This window comes from Hyperolius riggenbachi, chromosome 4 (genome assembly GCF_040937935.1).
Source record: "Hyperolius riggenbachi isolate aHypRig1 chromosome 4, aHypRig1.pri, whole genome shotgun sequence".
Taxonomy (NCBI): Eukaryota; Metazoa; Chordata; class Amphibia; order Anura; family Hyperoliidae; genus Hyperolius; species Hyperolius riggenbachi.
In genome coordinates this window covers 246,235,278-246,257,293 of record NC_090649.1, presented here as the reverse complement: position 1 = coordinate 246,257,293, position 22,016 = coordinate 246,235,278, and the positions used below count along the sequence as shown (strand labels likewise).

At 40.7% G+C, this 22,016-nt stretch overlaps 1 protein-coding gene across 2 annotated transcripts in view; it reads left to right on the top strand.

Moving 5' to 3' along the window:
* Positions 1 to 22,016, top strand: part of IBTK (inhibitor of Bruton tyrosine kinase) — a 138,504-nt gene that overhangs the window by 38,409 nt on the left and 78,079 nt on the right. For both annotated transcript variants that reach the window (XM_068281539.1, XM_068281538.1), the window contains 10 exons: positions 2,142 to 2,295; positions 3,745 to 4,350; positions 5,192 to 5,278; positions 8,126 to 8,208; positions 8,293 to 8,330; positions 12,133 to 12,229; positions 14,972 to 15,073; positions 17,400 to 17,517; positions 19,486 to 19,546; positions 21,162 to 21,289. In XM_068281539.1, coding sequence (XP_068137640.1) covers positions 2,142 to 2,295; positions 3,745 to 4,350; positions 5,192 to 5,278; positions 8,126 to 8,208; positions 8,293 to 8,330; positions 12,133 to 12,229; positions 14,972 to 15,073; positions 17,400 to 17,517; positions 19,486 to 19,546; positions 21,162 to 21,289 — 1,474 coding nt within the window. The remainder of the gene's footprint in view (positions 1 to 2,141; positions 2,296 to 3,744; positions 4,351 to 5,191; positions 5,279 to 8,125; positions 8,209 to 8,292; positions 8,331 to 12,132; positions 12,230 to 14,971; positions 15,074 to 17,399; positions 17,518 to 19,485; positions 19,547 to 21,161; positions 21,290 to 22,016) is intronic.

Genomic DNA, 22,016 nt, shown 5'->3' with positions numbered 1-22,016 from the left:
CCTTTAGAATTTCACAGGTCATTTTGAGGCATTTGGTTTCTAGACTACTCCTCACGGTTTAGGGCCCCTAAAATGCCAGGGCATTATAGGAACCCCACAAGTGACCCCATTTTAGAAAAAAGACACCCCAAGGTATTCAATTAGGTGTATGGGGAATTCATAGAAGATTTTATTTTTTGTCACAAGTTAGTGGAAAATGACACTTTGTGAAAAAAACAATAAAAATCAATTTCCGCTAACTTGTGAAAAAAAAATGAAATCTTCTATGAACTCCCCATACTACTAACGGAATACCTTGGGGTGTCTTCTTTCTAAAATGGGGTCACTTGTAGGGTTCCTATACTGTCCTGGCATTTTAGGGGCCCTAAACCGTGAGGAGTAGTCTAGAAAATAAATGCCTCAAAATGACCTGTGAAATCCTAAAGGTACTCATAGGACTTTGGGCCCCTTAGCGCAGTTAGGGTGCAAAAAAGTGTCACACATGTGGTATCGCCGTACTCAGGAGAAGTAGTATAATGTGTTTTGGGGTGTATTTTTACACATACCCATGCTGGGTGGGAGAAATATCTCTGTAAATGGACAATTGTGTGTAAAAAAATCAAAAGAAATCTCATTTACAGAGATATTTCTCCCACCCATCATGGGTATGTGTAAAAATACACCCCAAAACACATTATACTATTTCTCCTGAGTAAGGCGATACCACATGTGTGACATTTCTTTTGCAGCCTAGGTGCGCTAAGGGGCCCAAAGTCCTATGAGCACCTTTAGGCTTTACAGGGGTGCTTACAATTTAGCACCCCCCAAAATGCCAGGACAATAAACACACCCCACAAATGACCCCATTTTGGAAACTAGACACTTCAAGGTATTCAGAGAGGGGCATGGTGAGTCCGTGGCAGATTTCATTTTTTTTTGTCACCAGATAGCAGAAATGGAAACTTTTTTTTATTTATTTTTTTTGTCACAAAGTGTCATTTTCCGCTAACTTGTGACAAAAGATAAAATCTTCTATGAACTCACCATGCCTCTTAGTGAATACTTTGGGGTGTCTTCTTTCCAAAATGGGGTCATTTGGGGGGTATTTATACTATCCTGGAATTCTAGCACCTCATGAAACCTGACAGGTGCTCAGAAATGAGAGAGATGCTTCAAAATGGGAAAATTCAATTTTTGCACCATAGTTTGTAAACGCTATAACTTTTACCCAAACCAATAAATATACACTGAATGGGTTTTTTTTAATCAAAAACATGTTTGTCCACATTTTTCGCGCTGCATGTATACAGAAATTTTACTTTATTTGAAAAATGTCAGCACAGAAAGTTAAAAAAATCATTTTTTTGCCAAAATTCATGTCTTTTTTGATGAATAGAATAAAAAGTAAAAATCGCAGCACCAATCAAATAGCACCAAAAGAAAGCTGTATTAGTGACAAGAAAAGGAGGTAAAATTCATTTAGATGGTAGCTTGTATGACTGAGCAATAAACCATTTAAGCTGCAGTGGTCTGAATGGAAAAAAGGCTCTGGTCCTTAAGGGTGAAAAGACTGCGGTCCTTAAGTGGTTAATGTATGCACCCATTGTTTCATAATTGGGAAAAAATTAACCACAAGTGTGTGATTCATTGGTCAGATTTTTCAAATTTTACTATCATTCAGAAAAATCGATTGTAATAAATTGTAATTCTTGAGTTGAAGAAAAAATGTAAGTAATTGTATGGTGTATGGCCACCTTAAAGGGACTCCGAGCAGTGCAGAAACTATGGAAAAATGCATATCATTTTAAAGCTCTCTTTATCCTCTTTCCAATGATATATAAACCACCACCCGACACCTTTTAGTTTTCGCTATTTTCGCGATTGAAATTGCAGCGGCCGTGATTTCGATCGCGAAAATAGAGAGAACTAAAAGGCGTAGGGCGACGATTTATATATCATTGGAAAGAGGAGAAAGGGAGCTTTAAAATGATATGCATGTTTCCATAGTTTTTGCACTGCTCGGAGTCCCTTTAAGGAGTTTATCACTTATCCATGAAAGTATGAGGAAATGTTTGTTATAATATAGATAAGTTTACATTGTTATCCAGATAAAATGTAGGTTGTATTTTAACTTGACATGAATCCCCATGTTTGTCTTTCAGATCTTTCAATAACGGACCCTATTCATAGTGATATTCATAGTGTTTATGAAAGAATTTCTCTTCAGAAGCTTCCATTTGTTCACAGGGCAGTTAGTATTACATCCGATAATAATGGATGTAACTTTGCTGTGTTACAGTCTGATCCAAAAACAAGGTAACTCTCCTGGTCATTTAACTCCCTAACCCAGCAAAAACCACTTGTTTCACATGTCACTTTTGTTAAAGCATTGATAAAATAGATTGATATACCATGTATTTTGAAATGTTAATGTTACTTACCTTACCTTTTGTAATTTTCAGCCAGCTATTTTATCAAACTTGCAAGAAGTTAAAACATAATGTGTTTGCCGTAATAGTGTATCGTGTTAATCTATAGAACACCTACATAGTCATATCTTCCTGCATGGACAATTTCCTGTACTGGGCACAAAGTCCAATGGAAAGTGACCCCAGGCTGCTGTAACACGAGTTGATTAAATAAAGCAAACCTGAAGTGAAAATAAACTTCTGAAATTATTGTATCTGATGAACTATTGCTAAATAGAACTTTCCTGGGGTCAGTGTATTATAATTTGTACTGTTGCAGTCCCCTTCATTACAGTGAACCTGAGGTGAGAGTGATATGGAGGCTGCCATATTTGTTTCCTTTTAAACAATACCAGTTGCCTGGCAGCTCTGCTGATCTATTTGGCTGCAGTAGTGTCTGAATAACACAACTGCAACAAGCATGCAGCTAATCTTGTCACTTCTGACAATATTGTCGGAAACACCCTATCTGCTGCATGCTTGTTTAGGGTCTATTGCTGAAAGTATTAGAGGCAGAGGATCAGCAGGATAGCCAGGAAACTGGTATAGCTTAAAGGGAAACTTAAGGCTAGATGAAAAAATGAGTTTTACTCACCTGGGGCTTCCACCAGCCCCCTGCAGCTGTCCGGTGCCCACACAGTCTCGCTCGGATCCTCCTGTCCCCTCCGGCAGCTAGTTCGTTTTTCGGCGACAGGCCTGGGAACGCGAGTGATTCTTTGCGTTCCTGGCCACAATAGCGCATCTATACTGCTATTGCGGCCAGGAACGCAAACAATCACTCGCGTTCCCAGGCCTGTCGCCGAAAACGGAACTAGCTGCCGGAGGGGACAGGAGGATCCGAGCGAGACTGCGTGGGCACCGGACAGCTGCAGGGGGCTGGCGGAAGCCCCAGGTGAGTAAAACTCATTTTATTTTTTATCTAGCCTTAAGTGTCCCTTTAAAAAGGAAATAAATATGGCAGCCTCCTTATTCCTCTCACCTCAGGTTCATTTCAAATTTAGTAAGGCCTGGATTTGTTAAAGCAAACATGGTCACTCTAGTTACTAAACATGATTGCACAACCACAGCTTCACTAACTTTCAATAAAGTCATTATGCTGTGAATTGCTTGTGTTTTTATAGTGCTCTCCACTGCAGTCCACCATTAGTAAGTCAGTCCCAGTATGTCATGGAACACAGTTTGGCAAACACTGCTCTTACTTCCATACATTGCATTTCAGCCTTCATACAAAGATAATGTATACAAACAAAATATTTTATAGAAGTAATTTGTTTTATTTCCTTCATTTGCTTTTCAGCCTTTACGAAGTCCCTGTAGTGTCTTCCTCAATTTTTGCTGAAGATTTTGGGAAACTGCTTGAAGAAGTAGACGAGATGGACAGCATTCATGACGTGACTTTCTTATTGGGTTCTCAAACGTTCCCTGCGCACAAGTACATAATGGCCATGAAATGTGACTTCTTCCGCCATCTCTTTTCTGGTGACAGCAACCAAGCTGACTTCCCAGAGCTTTACCATAATGGGGAAGATTCAGCAGGTTGTGATCTATATGTGATTGAGAAGGTTCCTCCTGGACTTTTTGCCTACATCTTGCAGTTTATCTACACAGATTCATGTGATATGTTGGTTCACGGTCACAAACCCAGATATGTTCACAAAGAAAAGATAGAAGAAAATCAAGACACCATTATTTCAGATTTACAGAAGATTAGTTTTCATGAAGATGTTAAAGGCAAGTCTGCTTATGAGGTCTATAGGAACAGCCAGATCCGTGCTGACAATGACAAGAAAAAAGGCAAAACAAAGCTACCTAAGAAGAGCAAATATGTCAGTGAGGAAGCTAGCCCTGTTAAAATGCTGCAGAATCTGGCCAAAAGGTTTGGCCTTAGCACCCTCAGTTCAAGGTTTGTCATCCATTTTCCTATTATAACTAATTTACGTGTATGTCTGCCACATATAGATTTGGGAACTTGGCAAAAATGCATTTGTTGCAAAAGAAAGAGCTGTGCCAAAGCACTTTTGCAGAATAAACGTATACATGGTGGCTCACAAAAAAATGAGGCCTGGCTGCCTACCACGGGCATGAGTTTACAGGCCGATGCCGACTGGTTCAAGTGCGGCTCTTACTCTATCCTTGCTGTGTGTGCTCTCCCCGGCTTTATCGAAGCCTGTATAGCCTGCATTTGCTGCTCAGCGGATTGTTCAGAAACAGCCTTATCAGTCTGCCGACAGCGCGTACACGCATGCTACTGTTGGCTGAACATCCGCCCAGCGAGGGTCTGACAGACCCGTCGTTTGCGGCGGTATGGTGTGTGTGTACGCGCCTTAAGACTATAAATACAACGTGTGTTAAGGATTCATCTTGACAATGGTCTAATTACAAGAGTAGCAAATGCTTCAGCATCCCAAAAGCCACGGCCTATATATATGCTGCAGCATGGCAATCGGAAAATCAAGATTGAGTATGCAGAAAAGTGCACAAATGATAGACTTCTTACCCAGGGATCCAACCTTGGCAAGTCTGTTTGCCGCTCACCACGCAGTTTTCTTTTCTAGAAAACAGTGCATAAAATTGCATAGACTTGTCTACTTGCCCACTTGCTATCCTTCACATTGTCAAATCATTAAAATTGTTCTAAACTGGGGAATTACAGTATTGTACCGTTCACAGTGAAAAGTGGTGAGATGTCATCCTTGAATGTCGGTTTAATTTTCTGTTTTTTGTTATACTTTTTTATGGTGTAGACTAGATGGTGTTCGGTATGAAAAAGGAGCAATTCATGTTATACAAAAGAAATGTGGTAACAAGCCAAAATTCAACAGAAAGAAGTGGTATGTATATGTTGTTACTTGGTTATGATTGTGAAACTGATTTGATCTAGTGAATTCTAAAATGGTCATAGACTACATTGGCTCCCACAGTTACTTTATATTGGGATTAGGGATGAGTGAGATAAGTTTGGAGAGAAATGGGCTGATGCGTGGGAGTTGGTGCCAGGTGGTGAATTCACCTCCTTCAGCCTCCTGTATGAAAGAGGCCTCGGTTCCGCATTGGTTTCAGCTACACCGAGAATAGCGTTGGCCTTCTACATTTGAGTCCAACTATTGTCATTTGGAAACATCAGAACGATCACACATGGGTCTGTGGAGGTGCAATATGGGCCCATTCATACTTGTAAACGCAAATCATAATTGCTTAGCATTTGTGATCATGATTTTGCATTACTTTTTTCCGGCCATTGCGTTTTGCGATTCTCAGTCTAGAGAATGAGACTAGTGACACAATTGCCGGGGAAATGCTGCGTTTGTTATGTTTGTGATGGGCGATAATCACAAACACGTTGCAATAACTGCAGTGAGAGGAATCCCACAAGATTACTTGTGCAACGCTTCTGCAGCAGCACTTTGCTGATCATCTGTGATCAGTGAATCACAGGGGAAAAGTGCACAAGTGTGAATAGGCCCTTACTGCAGTACAATGTGTGGAACTGAGGATAAATCAGAGCTTTGAGGAGCTCCAGTGCTGAGAAGCTGAGATATGCTATTGCAGCCTAACCAGCTGCCTCTGAACAGTCAGGAAATCATATTGGTGACATAAGGTACTGCCAGTTGATAAAGTGTGCTATATAATTACAGTGGCATTATAGTATTAAAGGCTGAACTGCTGTTAGCACAAGATCCTAATTCGCAACAATAATTAACCCTTCGCATACTCACTCTGACTTTTAATTAGCTGTAACGAGAATAGCTGAATCGTGAACTGAATAAATTTGTGCTGCTGGTGTGCACAAAGTCTCTTTGTGGGAATATGCAAAGGGTTAAAGCGGAATATAACCCTGCATTTCAACTTTGCTCTAAAACATTTTTTTACAGCATATTATATGCAACCAGCATTTTTTTTTTTACTAGACCAGCATTGGAAGGGTTACACACAGCTTTAAAGTTCCTGGAGAGAACTGCTCCCAGCAGCCGAAGTTTAAATAGATACATTCTGTTTACTTAAAGTGACTCTAACAAAAATTACAACGTTTTTTCTACCATCCTACAAGTTCCTAAACGTATTCTAATCAGTTCTGGCTCACTGCAGCACTTTGTACTATCACGGTCTCTGTAATAAATCAATGTATCTTTCCCTTGTCAGACTTGTCGGCCTGTGTCTGGAAGGCTGCCAACTCTTCCGTGCTGGTCTGTTCCTCTATGCACACTCCAGTGTGTGTTTTATTTACATAAGCCAGCAGCTTCTCTGCTATCTTATCAGTGATAGAAGAGAGCTGGATAAAAATCCTCCTCTGTTAGGCTGTGAAAGTAGCTGGCTGACACATACTGAGGAATTACAAACACAGGCAGAGCTGTCTGCAGGAAGCCTGTAATGTTCAGTGCATGAGAGAAGAAGGGGACAGAAGGTAAACACACAAATGATCTTTTGAGATTCAAAAGGAAAGCTGTATACAGCCTGCTTGTGTATGAATGTATTTTCTATGTGTGGACATATTGTACATCAATCTACTTCCTGTTTTGGTGGCCATTTTGTTTGTTTATAAACAAACTTTTTAAAACTGTTTTTGACTACTTTTAATGCGGCGGGGAGCGACGAAATTGTGACAGAGGGTAATAGGAGATGTCCCCTAACACACTGGTTTGTTTACTTTTGTGCGATTTTAACAATACAGATTCTCTTTAAATGTAACAATTGTGGAATGTGACTCACTCTCTCTGACTGTGCAGGAGTTGGAGGACAGCCAAAGAGTGTGTAACATTCCTCATTTGTTACATTGTGTTTACTGAAATGTATCCATTTAAACTTTGGATGCATCTGCATTTCTATCCATGGAACTTTAAAGCTCTGTGTGTAACCCTTCCAATGCAGGTCTAGTAAAAAAAAATGCTGGTTGCATATAATATGCTGTAAATAATGTTTTAGAGCAAAGTTGAAATGCAGGGTTATATTCCGCTTTAATTCATTTGCTGTTTAGAAATGTAGGCACATAGCACCTTTTTAGCAAAATCCCAACCAACCATGAAAGTCATGAAAAGAAAGCCACAGTTCATAGCTGCTCATTAATTCACACAATCAAAATGTAGAATTTTTCCTTTTTTTAGGTGGTGTATCTCTAGTAGTTGTGTATTTTGCAAAGTTGTGTCTAAGTACACCTGTGTTCTACTTAAAAAGTGACGCACTGAGGAATGTGCATGGACTTCAGTAATAGAAATTTCAGCCAACTGCAGAGGCATACTAGTATTGCAGTTCCTGGTTTTCTAAAATGACATGTTTAGGCATTAGTGTGCATTTTCTTATTTGTATTAAAGCAGGGCTGTGGAGTTGTAGTAGGGACAATTTTGGCCACCCGGAGTCGGAGTTTGAGTCGAAGTCGTGGATTTCACAAACTGAGGAGTCGGAGTCTGATGTTTTTTGTACAAAATCCACAACCCTGTTAAGTATTTGACTAAGGAGTCGGAGTCTGAGTCATTTTGGGTACCCGGAGTCATGGTTTCATAAACCGAGGAGTCGGAGTTGAAGTTCGAAGATTTTTGTACCAATTCCACAGCCCTGTATTAAAGTCAGTCAGTGTGTAATTTGATTTAATAATGTACTACATTCATAATTATTGCTGTAGTAAGTGTGTTCACAGTATTTTCAATAATTTTACACATCTTTGTGGTTTCTGTGTTATTTTGCAGCATATCCTTGTGTGATGTAACTATGAGATCAGAGGATAAGCAAGAATTTCACTGCCATAAGTGTGTTCTTTGTGCCAGGCTTGGTAGGTCCCATATTCAGAACGTGAACTGTTATTTTTGTTTATCCATTCACTTCATTTCTCACCTTTTGCCTTCCTTTCTTGTAGAATACTTCCACTCCATGCTTAGCAGCTCTTGGATTGAGGTAGGTTGTATCGTGTTATTATTATACAAAGCCTTTATTACTTTTCTAAACTAATCGCTAGTTGATTGTCTAATGCCCATACAGTGAAATTCCTCCTACTTGAGGAATAGCAATTAGCTGTGCAGGGTTTGGTTGATTGCTGTTTTATCACCCCTTGTCCAGAAGTCTGTGGGGGACATTTATCAAGAGTGTCTGAGACAAAATATTAGTAGGTTTTTAGAAATCTGTGCAGAATTGTCTCAGACATCCTAAGAAATCACTAAATAGTGCAGATTCCTTCTTAAAGGGGAACTTCAGCCTAAACAAACATACTGTCATTAAGTTACATTAGTTATGTTAATTAGAATAGATTGGTAATATAATCTCTTACTCGCCCTGTTTTAAAAGAAAAGGCAAATGTTTGTGATTCATGGGGGCTGCCGTCTTTGTCATGGGGGCAGCCATCTTTTTGGTTGGAAGGAGGTGACAGGGAGCAGTAGACACAGTTCCAACTGTCCTGTCTCCTGATTACCCCTCCCAGCTGCACACCCTAGGCTTCAAATGTCAAATTCAAAATGTAAGAAAAATTTTTTTTTACACTAAAACAGCAGAACGAGAGCAACAACATCAGAAATCCCATTATGCTTTGCACAGCATCAGGGGAAAAATGCCCGGGCAGTTTTCTTCTGTACAGCTAAAAATGAGGCTTGTATAAGAGAAACAAAATTCTGATGCTGTGAAACTGTTCAAGAAACACCAGGCCTTTTCAGTGCTGCTGAGTCGAATTTTAGTCTGGAGGTTCACTTTAACCTGTTAGGAATTGGAGGAGTTAGGAAGGTCTCTCAGACAGTGCAGTGTGTGAGGGAAATTGCTGTTGCTGAGGGATCTTCTGTATTGCATCAATGCCCAGCACTGGAAAGGTTAAGCACAGAACAGCTTCACAAGATTAAGCAGGGGGAGGAGCACTTCACAAATCATGTCTAGTCTGCACTGCTGCATCTGTAGAACTGCTATTAAGCACTTCTTAATCTGCAGCAGTTTAGTGATGGATTTGCGCTTTTCTTAACTGTAGGGCAGCTCTAGAAATCCTCGCTAAACTGCCGCTATTACTTAGGATTTAGGAATCTTCTTATCATGCATTACAGTTCATCTGCTGGTTAGAACTGTTCAAGAAGAAAAACTGTCGGTAATGCTTTGATAAATCTGGCCCTGTGTTCCTTAACCCCTTCTCCTCTCTATAAACAGGGACAAGCAGATTTGGCTTAGACTGCAGTCATTGGTCAGACTGTCTTGTAGCAAACCTGAAGTGAAAACAAACTTATGAGAAATAGACTTTTCTTGGATTCCCTGATTCTTATTTTTATTTTAATGGTTGAAAATGTAAGCCTGCAGTTTTAGCCAGATATGTCATATTGATATGGCTGCTGTGCGTTCAGTTCCCACACAGAGAAATTATTAACTTTCTAACTTTTCCACTTGTTTTTGCTATGCAAATTGTTTGCTCAGCCCCACAGAGGTTCTGTGGCCTGGGACTGGTTTTCATGACAGCTGCAGCTATAGCCCAACTGCAAATTAAACTACTGGTTTATTAACTCCTGCAATGTTAAAAACAACACAAACAATACAAGCAAGTTCTAAGTCGGAGTGATACTATATGTTCACATTTCTCTCATTGTGCCACATGTCACTTCAGGTACACTTTAAATCAACAAGTGCAAAACGGGTCATAGGCAGAGAAACGTGCAACAATTGATATTTACATTAGAAGGGAGCAGGACAAACAATATTTTTGCATTTACAGTTAACCTGAAAAAAATTACATCTGCACAAAGCAGATTTTATATTAGACTGTAATGGCTGCTGTATAGAATGCAGTCTTAGGGCCTGGACACGCTGAACAATGCCAATTGCAAACAAACGCAATGCGATATTAGAATCTCATATGGTGCAACTTTTTAAAAAATGCTTGCATTTTTGCAGTGCATTTGTTGTTTTTTTTTGCTTGCGTTTTTCTTGTGATTGGCAAAAAAAAGTCCTTGAACAACAAGTTGCAAGGTCTCCTGGAATTCGACTTAGGAAAAATTTTTGTATGCAATTTTTCAAATGCAGTGCTTTAAAAAGCGATGCACTCACTGCGATTGTGATTTTCTAAAATCTCATTGCACCACTGTGTACGGTTCATCACAATTTTCATTATTTTTAAAAAGGCTTTGCAATTAAAAAAAGCATGCGATTATAAAAATGCAGTGCAATGCAGCCAGTGTGTACAGGCCCAAAATATTAATGCTTTTAAACAGAAAATAAAAGACTCTGTTTTATGTTACTAATGTGCTATTTACCATGAGTAAAATACATACAGTTAATGCTCTCATAAGTTTATTTTTAATTCAGCCTTACTTTAAAGGGAACCTGAAGTGAGAGGAATACAACCTGAAGGGCCCGTTTCCACTTGTGTGAATCTGCATGCGTTTTCTGCATGCAGATTTGCATAACCAATACAAGTGGATGGGTCCGTTTACACTTGTCAGAAATCCTGTGCGGTTTTGTGTGCAGGAAAAATCTGCACGGCAGAGCCATCAGAATTCGCATACAATGTATTTAATAGGAAATTCGTATGCGTTTTTGTATGCAAATTTTTACCGCAAATTCGCTGGCATTTTCGCATAAAATCAATGTAAAAGCACACAGGCACTGACATGGTTAAATTTGCATACTTACTAACATATGGAAAAACGCCTGCGAATTCGCGGTAAAATTTGCATCCGCTGCGAATTAGTTTTGCGTTTTCCGCAACTAATTCGCACCGCACAAGTGGAAACGGGCCCGAAGTGAGAGGAATACTGAGGTGGTCCTCGCCATTCCCTTATAAACAATTTCAGTAGCTTAGGCTGCTGGGAGTGCGGGAGAGCTGCAAACATTCTTATGTAGCACTGCAACAGGCAGTACAAAGCTTGCAGACAGTGAGATCAATATTGCATGCCAACTAGTATGATCCCAAAACAATCTACCATATCACAAGTGTCTTCAAACAAAACTTCCTTTATTAAATTATGCTAGTACAAAATACCCCTCATAACCCATTAAAAAGAGCGGTCCTGCAGTGTCCCATCTCACAGCCGGCTGTGTCTTGCATGCAAACATCCACTCCACACACACGCATTCATAAACTGATAGCTCATAATCACTCCCAGGAGTCTAATAGAACTATCTGCAGCCAGCAAATTCTTGAGCCCACTGATACTCCGGATTACAACATTACTGTTATGGTTGCTGTGTGTTCAATACACCATTATAGTTTCATAAGCAGGCGGATGACGTTCAGGGTATTTATCAACAGCGATTGTGGTTGCAAAGTTTAAGCATAACAGCACATATTGCACTTGGCTGCAAGCATTGGGTTGCCGCTGAGGGCTCTCACCACCTCACATGCGTTGGCCCTGCTCGGCTTGGGTCTGTGTTACACAGTCCTTAGGATATGTTCCTTGCTCGTTTGCTCTGTCCACCCCGCGCTGTGTCCTCCTGTTCAATTGTCAGGATGCCTGCCGTTCGCTTGCCAATCCTGGTGTAGTAGCGTTGCACCACCTCAGAGCCGGATGTGACGTCACCACTCTGCTCTATCCATCACTAGTATCAGCCGCCCACTGGCCTTCGTCAGACGATCATCTGACGAAGGCCGGTGGGCGGCCGATACTAGTGATGGATAGAGCAGAGCAAGTGCGTATGTGTGTGTATCTGTCTCTCTCTCTCTCTCTCTCTCTCTCTCTCTCTCTCTCTCTCTCAATTTTTTTTTTTTCAAAGGTTGTTTGTTTTATTTTTCTTACAGGCATCCTCTTGTGCAGCTCTAGAAATGCCTGTCCACTCAGACATATTACAGGTTATTATTGATTATATCTACGCTGACGACGCTCCAACCGTAAAAGGTACATTGTGTTTGAAGATGGTCAAAAATGGGCAGATGTTTTATTGTGTAACACAAAAAGGCAGAGATTTGTCTGCTTATGCAGCAATGAAACATAGAAAGTAATTTTGTTGTGTTACACAATGACAATAAAGTGCTTGATTCTATTTTCTGCTCAGAGGAGTCCAGATAAATTTCCTGTACTATAAGTATTAGGTTGGGCCACATTTATGTCCACTTATAATGACCGTGGTTTTCCGCAGATGGCAGCTGATCTTCGGTTATGGGAATTGCATGTGGTGTGGGATATTATACTGCAGAACCTTTGTTTTTTTTAACACACAAGAATCTGGAAAGGCAAATCACAAATGTGAGCGTCCCATCGAGAATCATTGGTGTACAATTTCACATTGCATAAAAAATACATTCTATTTGTTGTAAATGTAGCCCTTGCCTTACGTGCCCTATTTTGCCATTTCAGATGGTCATGGCATTTGACCATAGTCATAAACTACTGCCTGAGTTTTATAGTCTTTTACTCTTCCTTTCATATCACTGTCATGTTCAGTATGGAATGCATTGAAAAATGTGTTGGTGCTAGATAAAAGCTTAATAACAACATGGCAGAACAAGACTCCATTCCATTGGGGTCAAGTCACTTACATTTTTCAGTATTGTGTCTGATTCTGAAGATTATTTATCTTCTATGACACATTAAATTCCTTTTCCCACCCAGGGGCAAACCTAGGATTTTCAAGGGCGGGATTCCTGAAAGATCTTCCTCAGTCAAGCACAATACAGTATAATATGGTAGGACATAATGCTGGGTACATTATAATGCAATTTCCCGTCCGACTGACAAACAACGGTATCAATCAGGAGCAGTTTGGATACAGATAATGTGGACTGCCGACATTGCTAATGAAGGGGAAAGTAAAGCATTCACACAACAGGGGACAGGGCTGTGTTCATACCTGACACTGTTAAGGTCTCCAGAGCTGCTCCATGCTCTGTACACACGCTGCTGCTCCTTTCAAAGTCAACTGTAGCAGGGGACAAAAAAAGGGGGTAGTGCTGTGAGCTGCAGATATCTACAGATATTCTGGTGTCTCAACTTGTGCCTGTCCCCAAACACTTCACCGGCCCTGGTCTGAGGGGGCATTCTGGGCAGCTGTAATCCCCCCCCCCCCCACCCCCTTGTTTTTGCCTATGCCACCATGCAACACAAGTGGCCGTGCAATACACAGCAACACATTGATCTTGTGTAGCTCTCCAGTTTATGTACTTCTGATGTCCTTATGCATTGCATGCTGTGTGAGTATGCACAGCTACACATTTATTCATATTTTTCCTATTGATTCATTTTTGGTCAATATCCAATTGGAAAGATGATTGAAATTTGGAAAAAATAACATGTGTGCTAGCTTTCTTCTATATCGGTCAATGTGAGATCTGAATATCGATTGGATCTCTCACTTGAGTGGGATCTGAAGTGAAAACTAGCGATGGGCTTCCGTGTAGGAAGCCAATTGAATTCAGAATTAAAATGAGTCTTCATTGCCTCGGGTATGATCACGGGAGACAGGGGGTTACTTACCCAGAAGTCCATCGGCTTCCATGCGTCTCAATCCAGTCACGCGACCTATGGCAGTTGGCAGTTTGAAAAGCCATTTTTCCCATAATGCAATTAGGTTCAGAGCCTGCAAACTGTCGGGACAATGATCATGACATCATACTGTAGGGAGGTGTTTTACCACAATAGCCATACAGACCCCACTGATTATCTATTCGAGAAAAGGCAAAGATTTCTTGTGGGGAAGGGGGGTATTATTTACTGATTGGAATGAAGTTCAATCCTTGGTTAAAGTTCATCTTTAAGGCCGGTACACTTTTTTGGAATCTACTGTTAGAGCAGGGGTCCCCCGAGATCTGCTAAGGTTGCTTTAAAGATCGGGTTTGCTGGATCTTAAAGTGGACCTGAACTCAGAACTCCTCTCTGTTCTAAAAGATACACAACAACAAAATAACTTTTAAACAAAAAACATTTCATTGTTACAGCTGATACAAATCCTAAAATAAATCTGCACAGTTTCTACTTCCTGATTCATGGAAGCAGACATATTGTTTACAGCAGGTGCTTTGAAATGGGCTTATCTGCTTATCTGCCATAGGCAGTCATGTGACACAGGGGAGGATCAAATTACAACTAGTGATTAAACACAAATGAGGGGGAATTAGACAGGCTGAACTCTCTAAATACATACAGGGTGCATTTCTCTGTTTTCCTTCTGTCCTGTGCAAGCATTCAGGTCCACTTTAAAGCCACTATGGACAACCAAAGTTATCCCTAGCCTTCTCACCCTGTCTATGGAAGTCGCTCTTTCCTGTCCAGCTGACCATTTTATTGTAAAAATGAAATGATTTGATTTTATCTTATATGGTCATTTGTAAGCCTTGTATATGAATGGACACTTGTGATCACTTCCACCAACAGTTTAATGGCTGTACAGGCAACTTCAGCCCCTAACATAAATGAGGCCATTACTTCAGATAACTCCTTCTTTCCCACCTGCAGCGAGGAAGCCTCCTGCTTCTCCACCACCTCTTTTAAACAGGACTTGTAGCTTGGCTGAGCCAGACATGAAGGGGCTGCCAAGACACTGTCAGCCAAGATGAAGGCTTTTTACTGCCAAAGCCTAATGTCTGGACCGGGTTTTGTACTGTGTGTGTAACAACAGTCTTTGTTTTGTGTTTTTTATGACAGAGTCTGCAAATGTGGAATTTATTTGCAATGTACTGGTGATGGCAGATCAGCTACTCATCATTCGACTGAAGGAGATATGTGAAGTGACGCTCACTGAGAGACGTATGTTGATCTGATGTGGTGGCTGGGAAGGGTTTTGTGTTGCTATTTGTAACTCTATGGGAACAGCTGGTCAGCCTCATTGCTCATATTGCTTACGCAGTGTGTAGACTGACTGAGGATAATGCCTCTTAGTGAATGTGGACACACCTCATTGACTGAGAACAGTGTGCTGCCCAGCAGGGCGGTAACCTGATAAAAGATTACTTCTCTGTCATCCTTTCTCTGTGTATTGCTTGGCGAATAGTAGACCAATTCTGTGAACGCCAAAGAGATTGCCCATATGTAAACACGGTTCTGTTTGTCATCCCTGTGACATTTTCAATTGGCAAGAAGAAAAATATTTATTTGTTAGGCTACACAAAGAAAGGGTACATATTCCTGAAACGGGTCACTACTTTTAAAAGGATTTCTTCATTCTCAGCAGTCACGCCTGTTTTCTGATGCCTAAAAAAGTTATATTAAAAATATGTAAACAGGTCTGTGTTGTTTTGTTAACCTCAGTTTGCCTGATGTGAGTTTACAATTTCTATAATAGGTTAATAAAAGCCAAACAGTATCATGCCCCGTGTCTATACACATGAATATTAGAAAGAAAAGCAGCATAAATTAGAGTTTACTGTACTTATAGTAATAATCACATACATTTCTTTAAGGATGTAGTTATCACTGAGATGGGCTAAGTAAGGACATGCGCGCCTCAATAGTGGCTAGATAGAGCATCCCCCAGCCCAACCCCCCCATGCGTGCAAACACACACACACACACACACACACACACACACACACACACACACACACACACACACACACACACACACACACACACACACACACACACACACACACACACACACACACACACACACACACACACACACACACACACACACACACACACACACACACATGTATAGGTAGCTGATCGATGTCCCCTTAGCATAGGTAGCCAAATAATTCCCCCTAGTATAGGTATTCCAGATACACCCCTCCCCAGTATATAGACCCAGTTTAGGTAACAAAATCATTCCCCCAGTGTATGTTGAGACACACACACACACACGGCAGCCAGATGAACCCCCAGTATAGGAAGCAATGAAAGGTAGAGCCGCTGCAACCACCAATGCAGAGCCAAAGGGAAGCCAGGGATCCAAACGTCTCCAAGCAAAGTTTCCAAAAAGGATAGCCCGCTACACCAATTGGGAAGGTAAAACATCCAAGGCTTTATTTAGAACATCAAATGACACACAGAAAAAGGCGCCCCAGTAAAGGTAGCCAAATGTATAGGTAGGCAAATAAACCCACGTACACACTATAGGTAGCCAGATGGACCCCCCCCCCCCAGTAAAGGTAGTAGCCAAATGAGCCCCCTCTCCCCCCAGTAGTCCCAGGTGGAACCCCAAGTAAAAGTGGCCAGATGACCCGGTCCCCGTAGAGCTAGCCAAATTCCTTCTCTATTACAGGCACCTATATGACTTCTCCCAAGTATGGGTAGCCAGATGAAATACCTGTTCCCCCTGTTGGAAATAGCATTTTTCTGAGGGTACAATTGCACACATTGTACTTCTTTTTAACATAAACTGTCATAGTAAACTATAAGGATGATCAAGTTGGATAAGCACTGAAGCACCATTGTGGTAGAGTGTAGTTCCCCCATTCTGACTGGTCCCTACTAAAACTGTGTGTTGAGCAACTTTGTGGGGAGGTCTACTGTTCGTTCATGTCTATACAGCACTTTACGAGAATGAATGCTAAACATTTCATCATGCTTTCCTTTGCCATTCCAAAGGATTCTTGACAGAAATTGTCATGGCTTCTTTAGAGTCACTGGTAATGAGAAATAATGCTTCCCGATCTATTTAATTATTCGTGCAGAAATAGGGAAACTTATTGTCTGTATGTACTCCAAAGAGTGTACAGAGAAGAAGTACAGAATTGTTACGTTGGTACCATTTCAGTAAACTGGAAATGTCCTTTTCACTGGACTGTAAAAAGGAAAAGTGAAAGGTTCCTCTGGACCATTCTACATGCTGATGACAACATCCTAGCATATACATTTGTTTTGTTTATTCTGGAACTGGGGGTTGGGATGCTGCATGCTGTGCAACTGTTGGAGACACCTGATGCTGCTTTCTTGTAAGGGAACTGCATTGGAGTACAAAAAACCCTTTCACAGTTTTAATCAATTAGGTTTTTAAAATATTATTCACAAGTGTTCGATATGCTGGCAAAGTGAATGTCACATTTCCCATGCAACAATAAATGTGAGTCTTTGTGATCATTAGTTTTCCTGCAGTGACTGATGTACAATAAATATGTCTTTCCTCCAGTTACCCTGAAGAATGCTGCTGAATTACTGGAATTTGCTGCTTTATACAATGCCGACCAGCTCAAGCTTTCCTGCTTCCAGTTTATAGGACTGAACATTGCTGCTTTATTGGAAGCAAGGTATGTATTTTTTGTTGCTTAAAGGTTAACTGTAACGAGAGGGATATGGAGACTGCCATATTTATTTCTTTTTAACCACTTCAGCCTACAGCTTCGAAAATCTTATGCATCCGAGCAATGTTCACCTCCCATTCATTCGCTAATAACTTTATCGCTACTTATCAAAATTAATTGATCTATATCTCGTTTTTTCCGCCACTAATTAGGCTTTCTTTAGGTAGTACATTTTGCTAAGAGCTACTTTACTGTAAATACATTTTAACAGTAAGATTAAGATAGAAATGGAAAAAAATCATTATTTCTCAGTTTTTGGCCATTATAGTTTAAAATTAATACATGCTACAGTAATTAAAACCCATGCATTTTATGTGCCCATTTGTCCCGCTTATTACACCATTTAAATTACGTCCCTATCACAATTTATGGCGCCGATATTTTATTTAGAAATAAAGGTGCATTTTTTCAATTTGCGTCCATCACTATTTACAAGCTTATATTTTTAAAAAATTTAATAAGATACTCTCTTGACATGTATATTTAAAAAGTTCAGACCCTTAGGTAACTATTTATGTAGTTGTTTTTTTTTTTTAATTGTAATTTTTTTTTTTTTAATACAAAAATGTATTTGGGTAATTTTAGTTTGGGAGGTAAATAGCCAATTTTAGATGTAATATAATGTATTTTTTTATTCAATACAGGTATGTGGGTGCAGTTTACTATTTGGCCACAAGATGGCCACATTCAAAAAATTCCTGGATGCGAACGATGTCGCATCTAGGAACTAAAATGAAGAGAAGAAGTTTCCTGGGGGCAGAAATACCACGCTCTCTGATGAGAAAGCGTCGGTATTTCTGCCGGGGATTTAGAACGGTGAATGGGAGTTATATTCCCATTCACTGATCGGGGGGGGGGGGGGCAGCGGGAGGCAGCGGGAGCGCGCCCGATCGCGCGCACCACACGGCTGCAGCACCACTGCCTATCGGGACGGATATATGCGTCCAGATATGGCGAAGTGGTTAAACAATACCAGTTGCCTGGCAGCCACGTTGGTCTATTAGTGTCTGAATCGCACTAGAAACAAGCATGCAGCTAATCTTGACAATGTCAGAAACACCTGATATGCGGCATGCTTGTTCAGGGTATATAGCTATGAGTATTAGAGGCAGATAATCAGCAGGACAGCCAGGCAATGTGCATTGTTTAAAAGGAAATAAATATGGCAGCCTCCATATCCCTTTCATTACAGTTGTCCTTTAAAGTAAACCTGAACTATAAGTTGTAGCATATTTTATACTTACCTGGTGCTTCCTCCAGCCCCATGCAGGCCGCAGCCTCCATCGCCGTCCCTTGGGCCGTTCCTTTGTTGGCCGGCCTGGTAAATTCGGCAGTTGTCTCCAGTCACTATCCACTGCGCATGTGAGGCCCAGCCATGTGCTTGCCTCTATCACATTCCTGTAGCCAGGAGCGATCTCCACAGTACACTGCTGGTCACGGAAGCTTGAATGGGCAGGGGATTGGGACTGGGGACAACTGCGAATTAACCTGGCCAGCGAAGGAACAGAGCAGCCCGGAAGGACAACAATGGAGCCTATGGCCTGCATGGGGCTGGAGGAAACCCCGGGTAAGAATAAAAGCTGCTACATCTAATGTCTGAGGTTCACCATGTTCTGACATTCTGGATGAGTGTTTTCAGTATAAATCTTTCTTTTTGTTTCAAAAGCCGAAGTATACAAAAAGGCATGCCGACAGACAACATTATACCCCCTAATATAGGAATGAAACATTCTTTACCTATTGAAAATTCGGAGTGGGCCTATTACAGATATCAGATTAAATTCAGTATAAACTATAGGTTGTGCAATTAGTGTAGTGCGTAGACTGCCTACATGATCTATCTGTAAGTGTTAATGCGATTCTACAGTAAACAGCTTTTGTTCATTTTGTATTCATGTTTTTTTCATTGCTTAGATCATTGGATGTATTGAGTGATGATGTCCTGAAAGAACTGTCAGATGCTTATAGAAAAATGGTAAGGCTGATAGGCAAGATGTCGCTGTGTGTGAATGGAGAGATATCATTCTGTGTGCACTGCCCTTTACAATGACTGTCTATTGCTTTTATTATAATGTGTAAGGCTGCGAGAGGAGATGCAGGTTTGTTTTCTAATGCCATAGCTGCGGTAAGAGGTTGTCACTGTAGTTTGCATTTGCCAGGTTTGAGTGAAAGTAGCATTTCAAGCATGCAGTCATCATGATGAGGGTGGAATAGTTGTGCTGACAGTTCTGCACTGAAACCTAGGTAATGACATCTGGGATAGCTTAAAGTCAATCTGTGTCCAAATACTGTGCAGTAAAGCCAGCCTGTGTAAACATTATGCTTGTTGCTATCTTATAAATACTCCATGTCTGGCTTCACTGTTATTTTTCTTAGCTCTGAAATGGTGTATAACGTGTGTGGCATGAGACCTCGGCCTCAGTGAACATTGTGCCTGCTCTGTTTCTCAGCTGCTCCAATTGGCTGTCACCACTGCTAATACTGGAACATACATTGGTGCTCAGATTAGTGAGATTGATTTAATACAGCTTATATTGAGCGAACGAGCGAGATAAAACTGCAGCATGAGACCTCATATGTGGAAAGTACATGTAATGATTGCACATAAAAAACAATTTTATTTTATGTTTCATTTGCAAACTGGCAATGTAAAATGACAGCTGGAAGCTAGAAAAAACATTTCCAGGGAATCCACATTCACCTTCACGTATACTGGGGAAGGCAAATGCAAGAACACTCTTCCATTACTCATTTACATGAAGGTGAGACTTAGCACATTAATTAGAAAGCTAACAGGCAACAACAATGACAGTTGGAAGTGGTAAAAATATTTTATTGTAACCCATAGTCGTCCTCAGGGCCTTTTTCCACTAGCCTGCGATTTGCGATTTGATTCTGATCGCAAATCGCAAGGTACATTAAACTAATGGAAACTGCAGCAGTAATTTCCATTAGTGCCATCCGATTGCGATGCGATTTTGGTCAAAGCGCAATCGTCGTCCTGCCGCGTTTTGTATGCGATTGAGCTGTACTATGAGTATAGTAGCTCAATCGCAATCGCATAGTGGAAATTGAAATGCGATTGCGATCGCAATCGCGATCGCATTTAATAGTGGAAAAGAGCCCTCACTGAGGGCCTCACAGTGTAGGGTGCAGACTTCTTATTCCATTAGAAAATCTACAGATGGCAAAATAGATAGCAGACAACAGGCAAGTCCTTATCACTTGCTCTGTACATACGTTATTTTTGAGATACTGGCTTGCTTTGAACCTCAAACAGCTTTGCACAGTATACAGACGAATAACTTGTCCATAAAAGCAAGTGTTTTGCAAAATCAAAACAGATATTCCATTAATTTCAATATGCCCATAAGTGTGAATAGAGATGGTCAATGAGATGCAAATAATTCTAGCTTGCATGCAAATGTAATGGAATTTGTATGCAGTTTGGACTTGGGCCAATCAAAATGAGCAAGACGTGCATATGATTGGCCCTGTTGCTTCTTTGTCTAAACAATCCCTCATAGCAGTTTAGGCATGCTAATATGGATTTTCCTTTGATTTTAATTTGTACTGTATATTGAACCTAGATTCCAGCCATGAACAGGAGACTGATCACACCTTATTTGGATGGGCCAGACCTCAGCAACTTAGAAATGGAAGACAGTGACAATGTCATGTCCATTAGAGAGAATAGCTTTTCTGAACAAGCAGCGCCGTAAGTTGATTTTTCTGGTCCTATGAAGTAAATTTAACTTTGAGTGATTTGAATGCAAAGGGAATGAAGACTGATCCTCATCCTTCCGATCTGGGGACGGACTGTTTTTTAACTCATGTGAACCGGGCCTAAAATGCGTTAGTTTAATTTAAAAAGAGAAAAAGGTGGGAGCAGCACCTGTTGAGACACCAAGTGGTCAGCTGATTTGATTTAGGCTTTCTTATTTAGCCATTTAGTGTTAAATAGTTGCCAATGTATGATTTTTCTTGGCTGGCTGAAAAATTAATGTGTCCAGATGGATGACTTCAATTTAGTACTAAATAAGTGTTCCATTTGGTCAGTTCATGTGTTCCAGGATGTTGCTTTCCTTTAAAGAGAAACTCCAACCTAGAATTGAACTGTATCCCAATCAGTAGCTGATACCCCCTTTTACATGAGAAATATAATGCTTTTCACAAACAGACTATCAGGGGGCGCTGTATGACTGATTTTGTGCTGAAACCCCTCCCACAAGAAGCTCTGGGACCGCGGTACTCTGGGCAAACTGCCACAATGTAACAATGTTCACAGACAGGAAATAGCTGTTTACAGCTGTCTCTAACAGCCAAAACAGCTAGGAGCAGCTACATAACCTACCCACAGTAAAAATGTCACCATGTAATAAATGTCAGAATGTAAATCGGGGAGAGGAAAGATTTTACAATGAGCAAACACTGACTAAATCATT